The 21,864-nt window shown below is 32.4% G+C and overlaps 3 protein-coding genes and 1 pseudogene across 3 annotated transcripts; 2 read left to right on the top strand and 2 right to left on the bottom strand.

Annotated features, from left to right (window-relative positions):
* The first annotated feature begins 521 nt into the window (after positions 1–521).
* On the top strand, positions 522–1,493 carry LOC131656976 (uncharacterized). The gene is made up of 2 exons (XM_058926509.1): positions 522–616; positions 828–1,493. Exons 1-2 carry the CDS (start codon positions 542–544, stop codon positions 1,437–1,439), a joined length of 687 nt encoding a protein of 228 aa, XP_058782492.1. The 5' UTR covers positions 522–541; the 3' UTR covers positions 1,440–1,493.
* A 946-nt stretch (positions 1,494–2,439) lies between these two features.
* Positions 2,440–2,998, bottom strand: LOC131656977 (uncharacterized). The gene has a single exon (XM_058926510.1). The coding sequence runs from the start codon at positions 2,996–2,998 to the stop codon at positions 2,486–2,488; it is 513 nt and encodes a 170-aa protein (XP_058782493.1). The 3' UTR covers positions 2,440–2,485.
* A 2,966-nt stretch (positions 2,999–5,964) lies between these two features.
* LOC131659477 (uncharacterized) lies at positions 5,965–8,169 on the bottom strand (annotated as a pseudogene).
* Positions 8,170–10,044: 1,875 nt separating this feature from the next.
* LOC131659478 (uncharacterized) lies at positions 10,045–11,367 on the top strand. The gene has a single exon (XM_058928665.1). It carries the CDS (start codon positions 10,045–10,047, stop codon positions 11,365–11,367), a length of 1,323 nt encoding a protein of 440 aa, XP_058784648.1.
* Positions 11,368–21,864: the final 10,497 nt, after the last annotated feature.

Here is a 21,864-nt window from a genome sequence, read left to right on the forward strand (position 1 = left end):
AAGAAGCTTGGACGACTTTTGGAGATGTTACAAATAAAAATGCTTGGTTTAATTGCTTTAAGGTACAATTAATATATTTTTTTGAGTCATTGTTTTTTTAATTTTTTTTTACTATAGTTTTCTAACAGTTTATTTTAATGTATTCAGGAAAAGTGTACGTGGGATCCAATGAGCGAGAAACTTGTTAAAAAAAATTATTTCAGCAGAACATCAAAAAGACTTTCTGACACGTTGCGAAATGTTAGAAAGCGTTGGGAACGTGATGGTAGTCGTCCTGCGTGGTTGGGCCAAGAAGTTCTTGAAAAACTTATTGCATATTGGAATTCAAAGGAATTTAAAGCTAAGTCTGAAAATGCTAAAAAAATGAGGGCATCTGAAAAAGGAGGTCACCTTAATGCAGTTGGAAGTATAAGCACTTACGAACATTCTCGACGCATGGTAATTATTGTCACTTTTTAAAGTTATGTTTTGATTAATTATTTGTTTTTTAATTAAAGTTAATTTTATTTTTTAAGCTAAAAGGTTGGGGAGACAACCACTCATGATCGAGTTGGTTAAAGAAACTAGGACCAAAAAATCGGGTGATTTAGTTGACGAGCGTACTCGAAAAGCTTTGGTAAATTATTCAATTTTTATTATTTTTTTTATTTAATGGCAATTTTGTGATGTTATTTTCACGTGGCAACTAAAAAGTTCCGGCGTGATTTTCATGTGGCAACTATGATGTTGTGGCATGTAAATCACGTGGCAACTAATTTTCAATTTATTATTTAATATAATTTAATTGAAGTTATATATACATAATTTTTATTCTATTTTATGTGTAGGAGGATTATCAAACAAAGCTTGTGGATTTTTTGGTCGCTAATCCCAAATATACTCCTAGAGAAGGAGAGCCGCTTCATCCAGATGTTGATTTTTATATTTGGAGTGAAGTCATTGACGGAAAAGGGCCTAATGGATGTTTTTTTGGTGCGGGAAATTTGGCGGGAAGCTTGAGAAGTGGAGATCGAAATTTATTTCAAAGAGTTAGAGATGGGGAAGGATCGTCACGTCCAACACAATTGGCACCGCAAGTAATGGAAACAATAAGACAGTTGGCTCTAACTGAGGCGAGACGCGAGTTAGCGCAACGTGAGGCGGAGCTAAAGGCCCAAATGGATGAACGTGAGGCGGCGCTAAAAGCACAAGTGGAGGGGCAACAACGGCAAATAGAGGCAATGGCTAAGATGCAAGCAGAGATGCAACAACAACAAATAGAGGCAATGGCGAAGATGCAAGCAGAGATGCAACAACAAATGCGGTTATTTATGCAGTCTCAACAAAGTGGTGGTCAACCGTCTAGAGGAAACGTGGGAGCAGCTGACACTGAGCAAGAGAATGATGATGATTTCAACCTTGATAATTATCCCGATCCCGGTGATGATTTTTTAGGATGAATTTTATTTTTATTTTAAATTAAAATTGTGTGAGATAACAAAATTTTATTTATTATATGGTAGTATTTTGGATATTATATTATAAATATAATTTATTTTAGTAATTTAATATATTTTTGTATTTAGTCTATTATTATTATTATTAATTTAACTAAATAAATATTTTTATTAATATTTATTAATTTCCAACAAATAATATTAATAATAAAAATCATATTTTTTTTAAAAAGATTTTAATATTTGTGGCGTGTTTTCCATGTCACTGACTTGTGACATGTAAAACACGTCGCAACTTTCAAAATTAATTTCAAAATTAGCGACGTGTTTTACATGTCACAAGTCAGTGACATGGAAAACACGCCACAACTTTTCTTCGTATATTGTGCCATCCTGCTTTTTGCAGACTTGGTCTGTCCCAGTTGCAGATAAAGGATTGGTAATTGTGCAGAATTAGCGACGTGCCTACCATGTCACAAAGTTGTGACGTGATTAACACAACACAATTTAGTTCCCACGCACTTCCAGGCGACGTGAGTGATCATGTCGCTAATTTTAGGTTCTGACGTTATTTTCCATGTTGTGTCATGGATTCCACGTCGCTACAGACGTGATTTTTTGTAGTGAATGGTATAGTGATGTTGATTAACTAAAATATCAGGCGGCGGAGATCTAGCCACTTCAAGTCCAAAAAAGTAACGAAAAAGTACAAGTCCTTGATATCGAAAAGATTAAATTGAAAATGTGTAGCTTATAAATACAGAAGAGAAAAATGAATAGAAAAGGAAAATTAATAATTTTACCAAAATATATATATATATATATATATATATATATATATATATATATATATATATATATATATATATATATATATATATATATATATATATATATATATATATATATATATATATATATATATATATATATATATATATATATATATATAGATATATAGATGAATGAAATAAAACACTAACAAAAGTATACAAATGGAGATTTTAATTAACGCAAATATACTTACAACATTTCAATGCTTAATCATTCTAAGCAAGACCACGTCTACGATACCCTTCACATTCACGAGTATTTGCCAAATCAATCTCAACAACTTTAACATGAAAGACAATCTTAAACCCCTTGTTTCCACTCCTTCTCCCCAATTCAACAGCATTTTGAACAATATGTGGTTCTATATAAGCCGCCAAATCATGACTAATGGGTAATTTTGCTAATTTTTGAGCCACATCAAAGGAAGAAAAATTTGGATTTTTAATGAGAAAGAAAAGAGGAATCTCTAATTTGTACTTAATATTTGGTGACACAATGAAATCACTTTCGGTTGCTACAGGTGGAAGACCTTTAAAGGGTTGAACATAGAGCTTATAGAATACTTGAATATCAAGTTCTATTGTTGCTACTTTTTCTTGAGTGTTATCTTGTGATATTTCTGGGGTTTCTGTGCTCATTGTGTGAGTATAGTTTTTGCTTGGTATTTTAAACTTTGAATAATAAAAGGGAAATGAAAAAGGGTTTGTGTGGTTAGATGAAGAAGACATTGAAAGTGAAATACAAAGAAAAGGAAAGAAGACAACACACTTTTGTAATTGGATTATAGAATATATAAAGAAATCTTAACTTGTCTCCTAGAGGAGTGTGGATAGTGTGGATCTGCTCCAGTTTTAAAAGTTCAGTTTTTGTCGGGTATTTCTTAAAAGAAATGAAAGACTCTATTATTATAATTTTGAGTATATAAAATAAAATAAACGTAAAATAAATGTCACATGTCATGAAAATACGTGTTATTTATATACAAAACTATAAAAATGAAAAAAATTGAGAGAGAGAAAAATGGAGAGAGAGAAAATGGAGAAAAAAATGTTTATAGATTATATATAGATAAATGTTAACTTGTATCCTAGAGAAGTGTGGATGTGCTCCAGTTTTAAAAGTCCAATTATTGTCCTGGTATAGGAGAGTGGAATTCCTACTGTCATGAACATTTGTGCTAGGGCCTTACTTGTAATTGGCATCTCTTATGCCTCTGTCTTTTTAATATATTGCTTTTGCTCTTTCAAAAAAAAAATTTGTTTTGCCATGTGTCAGCACATCGTTTTAAAGAACATCTTGAAAATTGACCAAAATATTAAATTAATATTTCTCCAATATAATTTTTTTTGATAGATGGATTTATATACAAGATATCTTGACTTTAATATAAAACTTCTTAGAAAAGTAAAATAATTAAAGCAATGTGATATTCAATGTATTAAAAAAAATGATATTATTTATAATTTATTTCTGTTGAAAACTTCTTACAAAAGTACAAAAAATTAAATGTAATATTAATTATATTTAAAAAAAATATTTGTTTTAAAATTTTTATTTTTATCTTTTAATCGTATTTTAAATTAATATTATATGCATCATTTATAATTCATCACTATATTATTAATAATTTTTAAATGCTTTATATAAAAAATTTTAAATGCTTTATATAAAAATTAATAATTTTACCAAATTATATATATATATATATATATATATATATATATATATATATATATATATATATATATATATATATATATATAATTTGGTAAAATTATTAATCTTTATTTTCTATTCATTTTTTTAATTTGCATGAAATTGTCAAATACTACACTTAGTTTTGACGGATTGATTAATTAAAAACATGTCGATAAAGAAACATATCCAACATGAAATTTATCTTGAGAGAAGATAATATATGATGCTTATAGGAATTGGCATAATCATTCATGTTTAGAGAGACAACCACCCTTATTCGTTCACCCCACTCTCTATAAACTCAAGACCAAATTTATATGTTTGACTATTTTTGTGGATAATTCAAAGAAGTGGATCACTCAGTTAATCAACATACTTTTGATTCAATCAGTGCTCGTAAATTTTTTATCATAATTCTTTTTGATTCAACTATACTAAAGAGTAATGGGCAAAAAGCTCTTATTAACTAATTATTCATGAGTTTTGTAGGAAAAACAAAGATATGGTAAATTGGTGTAGAAGAGATGAATAGAAAGCATAAAATAAAATAAAAATAATTGGGAGAAAAAGGTTATGTTATTGAATTTCATAAAATTGAAAAATACCACAAAAGCTTGCTTGTTGGGGTGGAGATAAAATCCAAAACAATAAGCTTGTTTGTTGGAGTGGAGATAAAATCCAAAGCAAATATACTCTAAATAGTAGACATCATTAGCTTTTGTCTATTTTTACTATCTTGACAAAAAAGAATCTAATCATTATAGTAACAACAACAAAAAAACAACAACAAGTAAAGTAAAGTAAAGTAAAGTAAAGTAACAGCAACAAGTAAAGTAATTGATATGTTAGAAAAATATCAATTTCTAACACTCTTCCTTGATATTTTTATTGAATACTCCAAGCATTGATCTCAATTCTTCAAACTTTCTCTTAGAAAGAGCTTTGGTCATTATTTCTTTTGACTTTTCAGCTTCTCTAATAGCATGATATTTAACCTTGATGTGTTTGGTCTTCCATGTTGGACTGGATTCTTAGCTATGACTACAACATATTTGTTATCCACCCATATGACGGTAGCTTTGTTTTAAAATTGTCCCACATCTGTTAAAATCATCCTTAGCCAAATAGTTTGATTTGTTGCTGCAGCAGTAGAAATATACTCTGCTTCAGCTGATGATTGGACGACCATTTCTTATTTCTTTGAATTCCATGAGAATACAACACTACCAAACGAGAAAACATAACCAGAGATACTTTTTGAATCATCTATACTTCCAGCCCAGTCACTATCTGCATATCCTTGGAGGTCTCCATTCTCATTTTGAATCAGTTGTACCTTTTATGTACCTCAAAACTCTCTTAGTTGCACTAAGATGAACTTGACTTGGAGAATGCACGAACCTGGAAAGTAAGCTAGCAACAAACATTATATTAGGCCTGGTCGCTGAAAGATACAACAAACTTTCAATTATACTTCTATAAATAGAAGCATCAGCAATATTGTCATATCATCATTTGATAATTTTTCATTCACAATCAGAGGCGTGGAAACATGATTGCATTTATCCATATGAAACTTCTTTAATACCTCCAAATAAAGCATATTTCTTTTGAGAAATGAAGATTCCGACACTTGACTAAAAGATCTTCATTCCAAGAAAATATTTCATTTCACCCACATCTGTTATCTCAAATTATTTCACCATAGCTTACTTGAATTGACTTAGAAAATTGGATTCATTCCCTATAACAAACAAATCATCAACATACAAAGTAGTCTCATTTTCACTTCTCTTAAAACATTTTTACAAAAGATAGCCATCAATTCTGCCCATACTCTTGATGCTTGTTTTAAGCCATAGAGGGCTTTGTGAAGCTTGTAAACTTTATTTTCACTTCCTGCAACCATAAAACCTTCGGGTTGGTCGACGTAAATGTCTTCATCAAGCAATCCATTTAAAAAAGCTGATTTAGCAACAAAATGATAAATTTTCCATCACAATTTTGCTGCTAAGGCAACCAACAACCTAATTGTATCATGTCTTGCAACAGGTGCAAAAGTGTCTGAAAAATCAACAAGATGTTGTTGAAAATAACCTTTTACCACCAATTTGGCCTTAAGCTTATTTATAGAACCATTAGGATTGAGTTTGATTCTATAAACCCACTTAACACCAATAATCTTTTGATTGTTTGGTTTGTCTACAAGCTTCCATGTTTGATTTTTCTCTATCATCTTCATCTCCTCCTGCATGGCAGCTTTCTCTCCCTTAACATTAGTAGCTTCAGCAAACCGTGTAGGCTCTAATGTAGTTATATTGCACTTGGCCTAAATATTATCCAAGGTTCTATTACCTCGGGTTGGAAAATCAGCATCACTATCATAATGTTTTCCTTTATCTTCTGAATTTTGATCCTCCAAACTATCTTCCATAGGCAATACCTTACTTGAACTTTCAGCTTGACTTTTCTCCCAATTCCATTTAGAGAACTCATCAAATTTCATATCTCTGCTAACCAAAATATTTTTTGGTCTCCAAATTATAAATTTGATACGCTTTGGAGTTACTGCTATACCCCAAAAATATATTGACCATAGACTTTGTTTCCAATTTATCTCTTTTCACATTTGGAACATGGACGTACCAGACACATCCAAATATTTTTAAATGATGAACATACAAATTTCTTATATACCATGCTTCAAAGGGTGTTTTCGCTTCAAGGCTTTGGTAGGCAACAAATTCAGTAAGTACACTAAGGTGTTGACAACCTTAGCCCAAAAGGTTTTAGGAATATCTTTCTCAAAAAGAAAACATCGAGCCATTTCCATGAATCTCCTGTTCTTCTTTTCCCTCACTCCATTTTGTTGAGGAGTGTAAGGAACAATAAATTGATGTTGGATTCCAACTTGCTCACAAAAAGTTTTAAATTCTCCTATTGTATACTCAGTACCATTGTCATATCTAAACTCTTTAATTTGACAATCCGCCTCTTTTTCAACCATAAGTTTGAAACTCTTAAATGCAGCAAACACGTATGAATTCAGCCTTAGAAAAAAATACTCAACTCATCCTTTTAAAATCATCAATAAATAGCAGAAAATGCTTGTTGCCTTTTAAAGATGTCGTTGTCATCGGACCACACATATCAGTGTGTATGAGCTGTAACTTTTCATATGCCCTCCAGGTTGACGTAGCAGGGAATGATAATTTACTTTGTTTTCCAAATTGACATACATCACACATGTCAACAACATCATCAATGACTGGTAAATTTTCAACCAAATCATGATAACTCATTTGTTTTAAGGTTGAGTAACTAAAGTGACCCAACCTTTTATTCCACAAGGAGGAATCACGAACATTACTTAGAAATGCATGCATGGTTGTTTGCTTTCATTCTACTGGAAAATTTTTACCTCTCATTTCAACCGTCATTAACTTAGATCCAAAAGGATCTAGAATAGTGCATCTCATGTCTTTGAAATGCAGTGAATAGTTCTTTTCCATCATTTGTCCCACACTTAAAAGACTTTGATTTATTTCAGGTACAAATAAAATATCTGAAATGTATTCCTGAGGGAGTTTTAACAACTACAACACCTTTTCCTTTGACATCAACATGTTCTCCATTGCCTATAGTAACTTTAGAGTTGAAGGACTTATCAAGTTCCTTAAAAATGTCAACATTATGAGTCATGTGATTGGTGCATCTATTATCTATTAGTCATGTTTATTTACTACTATTAACTGAATAGCAAGAAGCCATGAATAATTTCTCCTCTTGTTAGTGGTGTTCAACAACTTGGACCTGTTGTCTCTGTTGGTTTGCTTTGTTTTTGCAAACCTTCTCCATATGACCAAGTTGATTGCAGGCTCTACATTTAACTCATGGCATGTACCAACAATACTTCTCTAAATGAGTATCTTATTTGCAATGTTGACAAAGTGGAAACTTCTTTTTTCTAACTCTCTCCTTTGTTGTTAACTTACTCCCTTTTTCCTTTTCTTTTCTTCTCACCAAAACACTTTTTCTCAAAATTGTTGTAGCTTTAGTTTTTACATTTGGTATTGGCCACAAAAGCACCTTCAATATTTTCTTTCATCCTTAAAGATCTTCTCTGCTAAATAGCTTGCAAAGCATTAACAAGCTCTGCAAGTGTGATTTGAGAGAAGTCCTTAGTTTCTTCAAGAGAGAGGATATTTTATGAGATGGTGGTATTGATGACTCTCTTCAATATTTTCTTTCATCCTTAAAGATTTTCTCTGCTAAGTAGCTTGTAAAGCAATAACAAGCTCTGCAAGTGTAACTTGAGAAAAGTCCTTAGTTTCTTAGAGAGAGAATATATTTATTGAGATGATGGTATATATTGATGACTCTCTGCATGCCTTCTTCACATACTCTAACAAGTAGCAATATTTTGTTTCTATATTTTTTTATCCTATAATTTATGAAGTAGTAGCCAATAGTCATGATGTCGCTAGGATTTTTTTCAACATCTTTGAGAAGATTTTGTTCTTTTTTACTATTATTTAGAGTATTTGAAATCAAAGAAATACCAAAATTAAAAAAAAAAGTTGTTGAATAATATAGGTTGTATCAAAGATAATGTGGATGCATCTTTTTTTTCCTACCAACATTAGAGTAGCAATTGACAATTGTATGAAGAACACAGTAGAAAATGAGAAACGATAACGGCTAGTTCGTCGTCGATAACGGCTATCTCTTCCAAGCTTCGAAACTTCTCTTCTCCCTCTCCCTCTACCACCTTCTTGTCATGCTCTAAGATGGGCGCTTCCCTCCTCTTCCCTGAAATAGCAAATGCTCACATGTCAAAGAAACCTAGAGAAAATCCTACGACCTTGCAGACAAAGCCAAAATCGTTTGCCTCGGTTGTTTCCAACAATGTGTGTGATATTCCTTTAAGTCAACTGTCGGTCCCCTTCCTGAAAGGAGATAGAATTGCTATAACAATCCCAGAAGAAGAATATGCTATTGGCGTTGAAGAATGCAAACATCACCTTCATGGACGTGTGATTTGGTCTAAAGGTATGCAGCCGCTCACGGTTGTTAATATGAAGAGTAGATTATCGGATTTGTGGCCATCGATTGGAAAATGGGGAGTCACGTCCCTAGGGAAAGGATTCTTCGAATTTGCGTTTTCCTTGCTAGAAGATGTGCAAAGAGTGCGGTCTGTTAAACAAACTTCAGCCTAAGTTTGGATTAAGATTCACGGACTATCCCAAGAATACTAGAGGTCTGGAATTTTGTTCGCCATCGCCAGTAGCATAGGTACGCCAATTTGCATAGATTCGGCTTCTAACAAATCTTTGTTTGATCGACCATTCGGCCACTATGTTAGAATTTTGGTAGATTTGGAATTAACTAAAGAGCTATGCTATAAGGTTCTCGTTGAAAGGGTGGGATTTTCCTTTTTCATGGACATTGAATATGAGAGAATCCCTGAGTTTTGCAATTATTGTGGATGTATTGGCCATAAGGTTGAGAACTGTAAAAGGAAACAACAGGTATCAGGCAAAGAAAAAGAACAAAACACTAGGCAGGATAGGAGCCATTTCATTCCCACGGGTAGGAAGTTCTTGGTGGGGGAAAACTCCAAATCTGGTGTTGAACAACAGGTGGAAAATCAAAATGGAGCTAACAGGAGTGATCCTATTTTATCACCGATAAGGGATTTGGTTACCAATGCTGATGACACTATTGGTGTGCTAGACAAAAGGAATGAAGATCCTAACAGGATAATTTCTCAACCTCTGGATGATCATGGTAATACCAATGGGACAAAAAACTCTTCTGAAGGTGAGTATGTAGATGCGACTCAAATGGTCAATTTTGTCCCAAAGACTCAATTGGATGCTAGACATAAGGAGCAAGTCACAAATTTCTTGAATGAGTCATGGAACAACATGGCTGAGCAGGATGATCAAGGAGTTGATTTGTTCCAAATCCAAGACTTCCAACTTGTTACAAACAAGGAAAGGCAAAACAGAAAATCCAATTCTGCAGATAATCCTATCACTAGGTAGGTGCCTAGTCCTCAAAATCCTTCCTTATGAAGTGCATCTATTGGAACATAAGAGGTATTGCCAACAGTTCTTCTAGGTTGGCTCTGAAAAGGTTAATTCAGTGTAATTCTCATGATTTGGTTTTTATTGCTGAACCATGGATGGACTTTGGCAAGTTTCCTCAAAGGTGGCTCCACAGGTCTGACCTTAAACCCTTTGCTTTTAATAATAGGAATGGTTTGCTCCCTAATCTTTGGTGTTTATGTAAGGCTAATATGAATCCTGACATATTTTTTATTGATGACCAACATGTTTCTTTTACTTTGAATCTTAATAATCATGTCCTTGGATTCTCAGTGATATATGCTTCTACTTGTTATTTAACTAGGAGAAAGTTATGGCACTACCTTAGCCTTAACATGGCTAATAGACAGATTCCTTGGACATTAATAGGTGATTTTAATGCTATCATTAATGCTGATGAGTATAGAGTATCTAGGTCCCCTGCTAGAATTCCTATGCAAGATTTCTTTAATTGGTCTGATGCTAACAAGCTTGTTCATCTGCAAACTGCTGGAAATTTTTTTACTTGGTCTAATGGTAGGAAAGGTTCTAGATTGACTGAAAAAAGATTAGACAGAGCTATTTGTAACTTAGACATGTTAGATATTTGCACTAATATGAATTGTCACACTTTGTCTAAGATAAAATCTGATCACTATCCTCTTTTGCTTTTTATAGATTTTAATAAGATTAGCATTAAGTCTCAATTTAAGTTCCTTAAAATGTGGACTGGCCATGATGACTGTGAGAGAATAATAAAAGACACTTGGAACTCTATTGTTTATGGTTGTCCTATGTTTGTTCTTGACCAAAAGTTGAAAATCCTTAAACTAAAATTAAAGGATTGGAACAAGAACATTTTTGGAGATGTTAAAATTAGAGTGTTAGAAGCTGAAACTAAACTCAAGATCATTCAGGAGGAAATCAATAGCCTTGGTTATTCTGATAATAGGCAAAGTGCTGAAGCTAAAGCCCAATATGAGTTGGAAAAAGCTTTAATGTTTGAAGAGGAGTTCTGGAAGGAAAAGGCCAGTATCAAATGGCACACTGATGGGGACAGAAATACTCAATTTTTTCACACTTTTGCTAAGATTAGAAGAAAGAAGAACCTTGTATCTTCTCTTAACCTTAATGATAGTGTTATAACTGATCATGCTATGATTGAATCCCATCTTATTAATCACTTCACTAACATTTTCAACCAGAATGTTGATATGCAGGATAATGGGCTTATTGAGAAGGTGATTCCTAAAGTTGTGAATGACAACACTAATGCTATGCTAGTGGCTATCCCTAGTGCTAAATAAATCACTCAAGATGTCATGAATATGAAGTCTGATTCTGCTACTGGTCCAGATGGATTTGGAGAAGTATTCTACCAGAAATATTGGAACATCATTAAGCATGATGTGATCAAGGCTACTACTCAATTTTTCTTGCATAACTGGATCCTCCCTAATTATAACTCCAATACTGTTGTGCTTATTCCTAAGACTAATGATGCTAATATTATAAATCATTATAGGCCTTTAGCCCTTGCTAACTTTAAATTTAAAATTATTTCCAAGATTATGGCTGATAAAGTGGCTCCCATTCTGCCTTTTATTATTTTCTCTGAACAGAAAGGTTTTATTAGGGGTAGAAATATTAAGGATGGTATTTGTTTGACCTCTGAGGCAGTCAACATTCTGGGGAACAAAAGTTATAGTGGGAATGTAGCTTTAAAAATTGAAATATCTAAAGCTTTTGACACTTTGAATTGGGACTTTATCCTTAAGACTCTTTCTTGCTTTGGCTTTAGCCATAAACTGTGTAGCTAGATTTCCACCATCTTGCACTCTGCTAAACTTTCTATTGGGTTTAATGGTAGACAGACTGGGTTTTTCAACTGTTCCGATGGAGTGAGACAAGGAGATCCCTTGTCTCCTCTTCTTTTCTGCCTGGCTGAAGAGGTGCTTAGTAGAGGAATCACTCACTTAGTTCAATCCAATCAGATTAATCTTATAAAGGCCAATAAATCCTCCTTTGTCCCTTCTCACACTCTTTATGCTGATGATATTATGATTTTTTGCAGGGGAGATTTTAAATCCTTAAAGGCCATTGACAACCTCTTAAAGGATTATGGTGATTGTTCTGGCCAAGTGTGCAACATTTCTAAATCGATCATTTATGCTGGAGGAATGAGTACAGACAGACACAAATCTTTGGCTGATCTTATAGGCTTTAAAATGGCCAAACCTCCATTCCTTTACCTTGGTGCTCCTATATTTGTAGGTAGACCTAAATCTCACTATTTTGCTTTTATTGCAGATAGAATCAAAGTCAAGTTGGCTCATTGGAAAGCTTGTTTGTTGTCTATGGCTGGTAGACTTCAACTTATCAAAGTTGTGGTTCAGAGCATGCTCATACATTGCATTACTATCTATAGTTGGCCAGCCTCCATAATTAAGCAGATCAACACTTGGATGAGAAATTTCCTTTGGAGTGGAAATCTGGAGCAAAGAAAACTTGTCATTGTGGCATGGAAGGACTGCTGCAAGAGCATTCAAGAAGGGGGGTTTGGTATCCAGTCTTTGATATCCTTTAATTCTGCCTCTAATTTGCATCTTTGCTGGTCTTTTGCGAAGGGACTGCAGAGTTGGTCTTCTTTGCTTACTTCAAGAGTCATGAGGAATGGAAAATCGATTTTCTACCATATTAAGTCTTCTATATGGAGCAGCATTAAAGATCATTTTGACATGGTGGTGGATCATTCTAAATGGATTATTGGCAATGGTGCTAGGATCAGTTTCTGGAAGGACAAGTGGTTAGATGAACCTCTTGTCGAAACTCTCAATATCCCGAAAATCTATCACAAAAACTTACAAATCTTAATTAAGGATTGGCTCATTGACCAAAATTGGTGCATCCCTGCTAATGTCCAAACGGCCTTCCCTATGCTGAGTCAATTAATTACTGCGGTCAAGATTCCAGAAGTTAGCTTTGATGATTATGTCATTTGGAAAGAAGAGATTAATGGGGACTTGAGTCTCAAGAAACCTTATAGGTTTTTTCAAAAGCAAAGCTCACTGGTTCCTTGGGCTAAAATGATTTGGAACAAACATGTTCCTCCTTCCCATGCCATGGTTATATGGAGAATTATCCATAGGAAGTTACCTTCATATGAGGCTTTCATTGTGCGTGGTTTTTATGGCCCTTCTATGTGTCCTCTATGCTGTAAGGCTGCTGATACTACAAGGCATACATTCTTTGAGTGCAGTTTTGTGATTAATGTTTGGAACTGGCTAAAAGACAAGCTGCAGTTTATGAACAAAGTGGAAAGCATTGAGGATTTCTGGTCTTTGATCTCTGGTGCTCCATCGAAACAAGCTATGGCTGTCATAACTTCTACTATTTGCATTCTGTTTTACTATGTTTGGAATGCTAGGAATCTTATGAGATTTGATGGTAGAAAGAGGCATTGGAAGCATTGTGTGGCAAGCATCCAGGCTCGGGGTAAATTGGTGGGAGACACCACTTCATGCATGGCTAATAACTCTATGAGAAGTTTTTCCATGTTAAAAGGTTTCAACATCAATATCCACCCTGGGGGTGGTCAGGTTGCTTTCATGGAGGTCCTTTGGAGCCCCCCGCCTTTAGGTTGGATTAAGGTTAATATTGATGGGGCTGCTTGTGGTGTTCCCAGTACTATGTCCTGTGGAGGGATTTTTAGGAATCATAAGGCTGATCATTTAGGGAGCTTCTGTGAGTTGTTGGGGCAAGGTTCTGCTGAAGTTGCAGAACTTACTGCTGCTATGATTGCTATTGAGATAGCAACATTAAATGGTTGGAGGAATATTTGGATCGAAACCGATTGTGTTCTCGTGGTTAAGGCTTTTTCTAATCCGGACCTTGTTCCTTGACATATCAGATCTCGTTGGCTATGTTGTCGTGCTTACTATCATAACATGGATTTTACGGTATCTCATATTTATCGCGAAGCCAATTTTTGTGCTGATAACCTTGCGAATATAGGTCTTTCTTGTAATGCTTTTTGTTGGTTTTCGGATGTTCCCTCTATTATTGTGAAGGATTATATATTAGACAGAGAAGGTACCCTTAGGCTAAGGCTCATTCCTTAAGGGGTTTTGGTTCGGTCCCCCCTTGTGTTTGTATATTTCCTTCTTTTTAATTTATTTTATGATATTTTCAGTTTTAAAAAAAAAAATATATGAGTCAGTACTTTTATTTTAGGTTAAGTTGAATAGATCTTGGTTTATTTTTGACACTCAGTTAGGTGTTTGAACTTAAAATATTTAACATTTGTATTGATTTTAGATCTATTAGTTATATTTTTATTTATTCTTTTCTATTTAATAAAGAATCATTTAATCCTTTTAAATTTAAAAAACTATAAAATAATTTAAAATCTTAAAAATCAATATTTTAAATCTCTTCAAATCATAATTGAAAATTATTAATTGTAAATATTCTTTCAAAAAAGTTTGAAAAGTCATAATAGTGTAACAAAATCTTTTAAAATACTTAAATTTTTCTTATCATTATATCATCTTAAAATCTTATTCCAATACGTCTATAATGGAGTGTTGTTAAATCCAAATAAAATTTACATCAAAATTTGTTTTTAAGTTAAAGTAGGCCAACCATTCAAATGTTTTGGTTTAATTGATAATTAGAAGTAGTTGAGGTTAATAAAACACTAGGAGTTTCAAAGAGTACACTCGGAGTGGCGGATTCAGAAATATCTTCTAATGGAGGCTTAAAAATAATTTTGATACTTTAACTATAAAATATTAAGAATTAAAAGATATATAATTATAATGAAAAAATAAATTAAAAATATAAAAATTCTTCCAAAAAAAATTTCCTTCATAAATTTTTATATTCTTAAAATACTTTGTATATGTAAGTAAGTAATATTTTTCTATTTCTAACACGCACAAAATATATAAAATTCATGTAAAATATAAAGCGATATTAGCATGTTGTTATGTTAAATTAATAGCAAACATAATTATATTTATAAATACTATAATATTATAATTATGAAATTGTAAATAAACACGACTATATGATTTTATAAAATAATAGAAGTATATGTATAAAAATCTTTTGAAAAGTTTATTTTGTTACTTTATGAAAAACACCTATTTTAAATTTTCTTAGAAATTAATGTCTTATTATAAAAGTACTTTAAATATTTATCATTTTTATAAAATTTTGGCACCGAGACACAATAAGTCAATGCACCTTGGAATATTTCTTTTCAAGGACACAACTAAATTGATGGAAAATATTAAAAATTTAGCTAACACTTATTTTTTTAATAAAAATCAATCAAAAAACATTTTAACAAAATTGTAACTAATTAAAATAAAAATATTACATTTCAAAAAAATATTAGTGATGAATGAATGCACCAATAAATAATTATTCGTTGATATTAAAGTAAAAAATTTAAACCTAATATTGAAGAGGGGTGATTACTAGAAAAAGATGATAAAATATCACTTATTTTTCTTTATTGAAAATAATCTTATGATTTAAAATAAAAGGAAATAAAAGAATGAAAGTATGGTTAAAAGAGATAGGAGACAAAAGATTAGAAAAGAAAAATATGAATAGTTAAAAGTTAGAAAATTAAATTGTAAAATTGTGTGAATAAAGAACATGCTATTAGTCAGTTTAATGGGGGCTTAGAAATAACTAATACTAATATTATTAAAGAATATTTTTATTTGTTTGTGGGGGCTTGAGCCCCCAATGCAATAGGAGTAGATCCGGGGATATGGATTGACACCATAAAGAAATATTACGAAGGGTATTTGTTAGTATGGTATAATATACATCAATTTCTTTTAATTTTTGTTTAAATTATTTTATTACATAAAAATATTAACTTGTAATGATTATTAAACAAATAAATAAATAATATAATAATTTATAAAATAATTAGTTCAACATATTTGAATATAATTTGGTGAATATTTTATTCTTTTTGAATTACTATACAACTGTTTTTGTTTATGTAAAATAAATTAATTAATTCATGTACTTAGTAATTATGTAATTTTTTTGGGTAAACACTTAATAACTTTCGTCTCATAAAAAATGTCACATTTGTAATTTTTTTCACAAAATAATTGTTTATTTACAATTTCAAAAAAATATTTATTATAATTTTCAAATATTATATTTCAATTTATTAGCTTTCAATTTACTCAACTACTCTATTATCTATAATTAATAAGAAGTATTCTAGTAAATGAAATTAATTTTTCAGTAAGACCAACACATTTAATAATTTTTTTTAAAACTGTATATTTTTCAAATAAAATATTTTTTATGAGACGGATGGAGTATCATATAAACACTTAATAAGAGCATGTATGTACAATAATTGTTCTGTACGTTCTTAGGTAAGTTTAATAAGTGGTATGTAATTTCCAAGAAATTTTTAAAAATAATTGTATGTACATTAATATACATGATAGTGATAGGTAATGCTAACATGTGTCATAAATGCACCTGTTAAGAAACACATTAATAGAAAACTTATCTTGAAATAAAAATATAATACAATTTCCACAACTTTAGGGTACATGTTAAAGGCATGTTAAAGACACATGTTAACATTACCCATACATAAAAATTCAAAAGTATTGAATGAATTGAATTGTACAACTATAAGTAGTTGAGACTAATAAATATCAATAATTATGGCCTAGCTATAAGGTAGTTGAGGCTAATAAATATCAATAACTATGGTCTATTGTTATGAATTCAAATCATAAATAAATATTATTAAGGTTATTTATTAGGATGTCCTATCAATCTCACATGCTTAACTCTCTTTCTATAAACGTGGAGATTAAGTGTCAATCTTTTTTTTTCTCTTTTTTATTATTAAAATAAATGATGAAAGAGAGAAAAAAATTGACAATTGAACTCCATCATTTATTTTAAAATTTAATGGTTCAGATTTATTTTCATATTTTCACAATTTCATTCTCATATGATACGTCATATATATATATATATATATATATATATATATATATATATATATATATATATATATATATATATATATATATATATATATATATATATTGGAAAAATAGATTAGGCAATCCAATGTTTTCAGCTTGGTGCTTTAGTTAGCATGTCTCGCCTAATTCATTTTAAAAATGCAGTGTGGATACGATGGGGCGGGTTTCTTCCACAACCATTTTTATTTTATTTTTTTACTTAAAATCAAAATAGGTAGTACATTAAGGAGGTTATTCCATTAATTTTTTTTTTATTTTTATTGATAAAAATGGAATGTTGAATACTTACGTCTAACATCACCATTAATTAGAAAACTTATTTTCAAATTGTTTCGCTTACAATGACGGCAAATGCAAGTTACAACCATGAAAGCCAATAATTTATAATATAGGAATTAAAAATTTGAGAAGTAATAAAATAATAGAGCTCTTTTTATTATTGTTTAGTGAAATACTACAACTTTTAATATATTTTATCGTTTTGTGACTCTTAAATCTGTGTATTATTGTTTTGATGGTAATGACATATGATTTAAAAGTTTGTAATTAAAATAGTAAATCAAATTATAAATAAAGTAGTAAATTAAACAAACAAAAATTGGCGAGTTGGCGGATAATAAATAAGACAAGTTTGACTTTTGAACTCAGACGTCTAAGTTCGCCCATCCTAATCCCGCCATGTTTTTGGACGGACTTTAACGGGGCGGGAAACCCACTTTTCCACCCCAATGGAAACATATTTTTTACTATTTTTTAAGATCAAAATTTATATTAACATTATTAAATTTATGTGAAATTCCCATAATTTCATGGGATGCGTACTTGTAAAAATTAAATATATCATTACTACCCCACTAGTGTAACATCATTGAAGCTTAGCCATGTCATATTTGCGCAATGTGTATGAGTTGTCCCTTCTAAATGGGTTGCAATTGCTAGTTTATATATGGTTTCCTAAGCTCTTAGCCCTTTAAGACTAGTATATTCGTTATTATGGTGTATGTCACCCTTTTTAGCTGAAGATACTAAATGAGATTTAAGCACCTTGTTTCTTTGTATGAGACCAACCATTTATGGCCATTAATACACTCTTAAAGTTATGTCTAAGTATTAAAGTTACCATCTATCAACCGAATGTGTTGGGTTTGGGCCAAACTATTCACTTTGACCCATTTATGTTGATTCAGATCAGCGAACCCTCAAAAGATGCTTGATGACTATGGTGGGCTCTCCTACGCCTGTATATGGATCTGATTCAAGTTTTATGGAATGTACAATCTTCCAAGAATGAGGCACATAGGTGCGAGTTGCTTTATGAGGAAAACCAGATAATACACAATCTCTCAAGCATGAGGCATGTATGGACGAGATGATTTACGAGAGAATCAATATAGTACATAGTCCCTCGAGCACGGGACCTATATGAAGAGATACTTTAAATGATAAAAGAAAATTATATTTTTTTTAACAATGTTTTGTTAGAAATAGTTTGGTTCTAATCATATCTTAGTGTTTTGATGATAACAATTAAATAAATTTTGTATAAGTAAATGTGGTACTCTAATTATATGTTTCTCATTTTAGAAGATGTTCTAATACAAGTACCACCAGAACATGAACTTTATGTAAAGCTGGACAAACGCTGAAAGGAAAAGCCGCTGAAGTTCTAATGAAGTAACTTCTTAATGCACCAACCGCTATAAACAAATTCTGATAGAAGTTATGAAGAAAATCACAATTCAAAATTCTAATACAAGATAGAATACCGTTAAAAACATAATGATTAAAAGACAGCTGAAGCACTCATATGGAACAATTTCCAAGAATGATTGGAGAAACAAAAAGAACATGTAATTCATTGGAGAAACAAAAACAAAAGACAAACACGCAACAAAAACAAAAGAAGACACGCAACATTTAATGCTCTCTCCAAAATCAATACAACGGAAAAATTCTTGAAAAGAATATAGAGCTAGCTCACTCAGGAAAAAGTACATATACGAAGAAGAACACTTACGTGAATGTAGAAACCTGCCTTAAAAAATTTAGAATTTTAGAGTCGCCACCTATTCTGCCAGGGCGAATAGGAAACCCTACGAAGTTTTAGAGAATTCTGGGTAAGTTATTATAATCAGGTTAAGGGAAGGTGTTAGGCACCCTTAACCCTTTCCTAACGTTTTGAGTTTAAGGCAAAATTTGTGGCTAAAAAATGTTAAGGCAAGGTTTATGCTTTCAAGGGTGAACGGTAAGATTCGAACCTAATTGGAGTTTTGGGGAAGGGGACTCGCCTTGTTGCCAAGTGCCTATGTACCTCCTTAGGGAGGATTAGAGTCAACGTAGTTCGGGGGAGGGTTGTACGCCTTAGATTTAATATGAGGTTGTTTGAAGGTATTTTGAATTACCTTATCGCAGTTTTGAAAATCCATAGTTTGTAATTTTGTAAAAAGAAATTGTATTTTAAGATGGCGTATAACCCTAATTATAATATGTTCCATTAATCACGATGATCAATAGGTTTGATCATCATAATTAACAAATTAAATAAAGAATTGCTAATTATTCTAATCAATTGATTCGATTATCACCATTAGAAAATAAATGTGTTTTAATAGATTAATATTTTGGGAATTGAATTATTTTTATTATTAACCATCGCAACCAATTAGTTTTTTTTTAATAGAGTGGTATCCTTCCTTCCGTGCCGACTAATCCACCCGAGAGGAGTTTTTTAGGCTCCCTGTTGCACCCCAAAATTTTCCCTCTTTATTTGAGCTATAAGTTAATAATGACTTTTATTTCGTCATTCAAAAATTGAAGAAAAATAATAAAGAGTTTTCATGGGTTTATGAAGATAAGGTGTGAAAAATGGTTTAAACAGTGTAAATACGAGAAAATTCGCAAGTCCTATTTGGAAGGTGATATGAGCTAAGTTCCCGTTTTGCCTCGACTGTTTCGACGATATCTACAACTTTCGTGTTCGGCTCAGAAGCCAATTCTTTGAGGAAGGTGGCCAGATTTGTAAATTATTTGAGCTTTTGCAGTAAAAAACAGTGCTGAATGTAGGGTTTCGGATCTCAGAAAATTCATATCTCCCAATCCGCTCGTCGGATTCGCTTGAAAATTTAAATGGAGCTCCGTACCATCATTACCAAGATTTCATATGTTTGGGCCATCAACCAATTATGCACTGAAAACTCTCAAAATTTTAAGGATCGTCGCGTTGTTTCGGTAAAAAGTGTGTTTTCGAGTATGTCGCACCGAATTCGAAAATTCATAACTTCTTCGATTTTTATCGTATGAAGTCCATTTCAGAGGTATTTCCTTGGAAATTTAGTTAGCTTCGATTCTTCGTCACACATGCTTGTTCAAATTTTGAGCCGAAGATGGAGTTTTATCGAGTTCTTTGAGCGGTACTTACAAAATTCTGCACAGTTGTGCCAGATGAATCGACGTTTCTCGTCATTCAAACGCGCGTAACTTCTTTGTCGCTTATCGGATTGAGACGATTCTCGCGGCGACGAGTCACGAATTTGGTCATCTTCACAATGGCATTGGTTTCGTTCCGGAAATTCAGAGCCGAACCGAGTTTCCTTAAAAACGAGCCAAAATAAGACGCATCGAGGACAATTTGGACATTTCGCGTTGACAATATATAAACATTTTGCTCTTCACAAATTGGGGAGGACTCTCATAATTTAAATTCACCAAAAGTTCACAAACACATTCTCTCAATTCTCTTGAATCAAAAACCACAAATTACATAAAACTTTCATCAAGGTTCATCAATTTTCACCAAGATCAAGAACATGGATTGAAGAATCAAGATCGGAAGTTCGAATCTCCTTCTCCTCTACTTCGTGAAGCTCGCGCCCTCCCTCTCTATCACTTCGTATTTCATTTTCGCATTCGTTTCGCGTTCGTGTCGTGTTCGCGTTTGAGTCGCGTTCGTGTTTGCACCTCGTTTAGATCTTCATCCGGTAAGCCTCGAATCTTGAATTAAGTGCTTAATTGTTGATCATTATATGAATTTGGATCTAGATCTATATTTTGTTCTCGATTAATGGATGATTGATGATGATTGATCGGTGAATTTGTTCATCTTTTGCTCGAATTGATGATGATCGTGCGAATCGTGGCTAGATATAATGCATATGTGACTCATTTGATTTGCGGATTTACATATTGCATGAATATTCAATGTTTGTTTGCTTTGATTTCGAGTCAGAACGGTTTTGGATTGAGTACGAATGGCTCCAAGGCTTTAAAAATGCATAAAAACCTATTTTTCTACAGCAGGAACCGGGTTGTCCCAGGCGGGAACCGGTTCCCACTCAATCCAAAATTGCTGTCTCTCTAGTTTTTGTACCAGGAACCGGGTTGTCCTTAGGTGGGAACCGGTTCCTGCGTTGTTTTTACTCTTTGGTTTTTGTACCAGGAACCGGGTTGTCCCTAGGTGGGAACCGATTCCTACGTTGTTTTGCCCCCTGTGATTTTATACCAGGAACTGGGTTGTCCCTAGGTGGGAACCGGTTCCCAGTTTTCTGCCTCTGGTTTTTTGTACCAGGAACCGGGTTGTCCTGTGCAGGAACCGGTTCCTGTGTGTTATATTTGTGATTTCCTTGTTAACTTCAGTCTTACATAACTTTTTACTCGTAACTCCGATTTGCACGTTCTTTATATCGTTTCGTTGGAAAGCTTATGAGATGTACTATCTTACTAGATGCTTTGTTTTCATTAATTTGTAGATCATTC

Source organism: Vicia villosa, linkage group LG3, assembly GCF_029867415.1.
Source record: "Vicia villosa cultivar HV-30 ecotype Madison, WI linkage group LG3, Vvil1.0, whole genome shotgun sequence".
Taxonomy (NCBI): domain Eukaryota; kingdom Viridiplantae; phylum Streptophyta; class Magnoliopsida; order Fabales; family Fabaceae; genus Vicia; species Vicia villosa.

Bases quoted from the DNA above. Each gene is read 5' to 3' on its own strand.
- LOC131656976 (XM_058926509.1), top strand. From the start codon at position 542: ATGATCGAGTTGGTTAAAGAAACTAGGACCAAAAAATCGGGTGATTTA. The intron at 617-827 runs GTAAATTATTCA...TTTTATGTGTAG, and splicing joins AGCGTACTCGAAAAGCTTTG to GAGGATTATCAAACAAAGCT.
- LOC131656977 (XM_058926510.1), bottom strand. From the start codon at position 2,998: ATGTCTTCTTCATCTAACCACACAAACCCTTTTTCATTTCCCTTTTAT.
- LOC131659478 (XM_058928665.1), top strand. From the start codon at position 10,045: ATGAAGTGCATCTATTGGAACATAAGAGGTATTGCCAACAGTTCTTCT.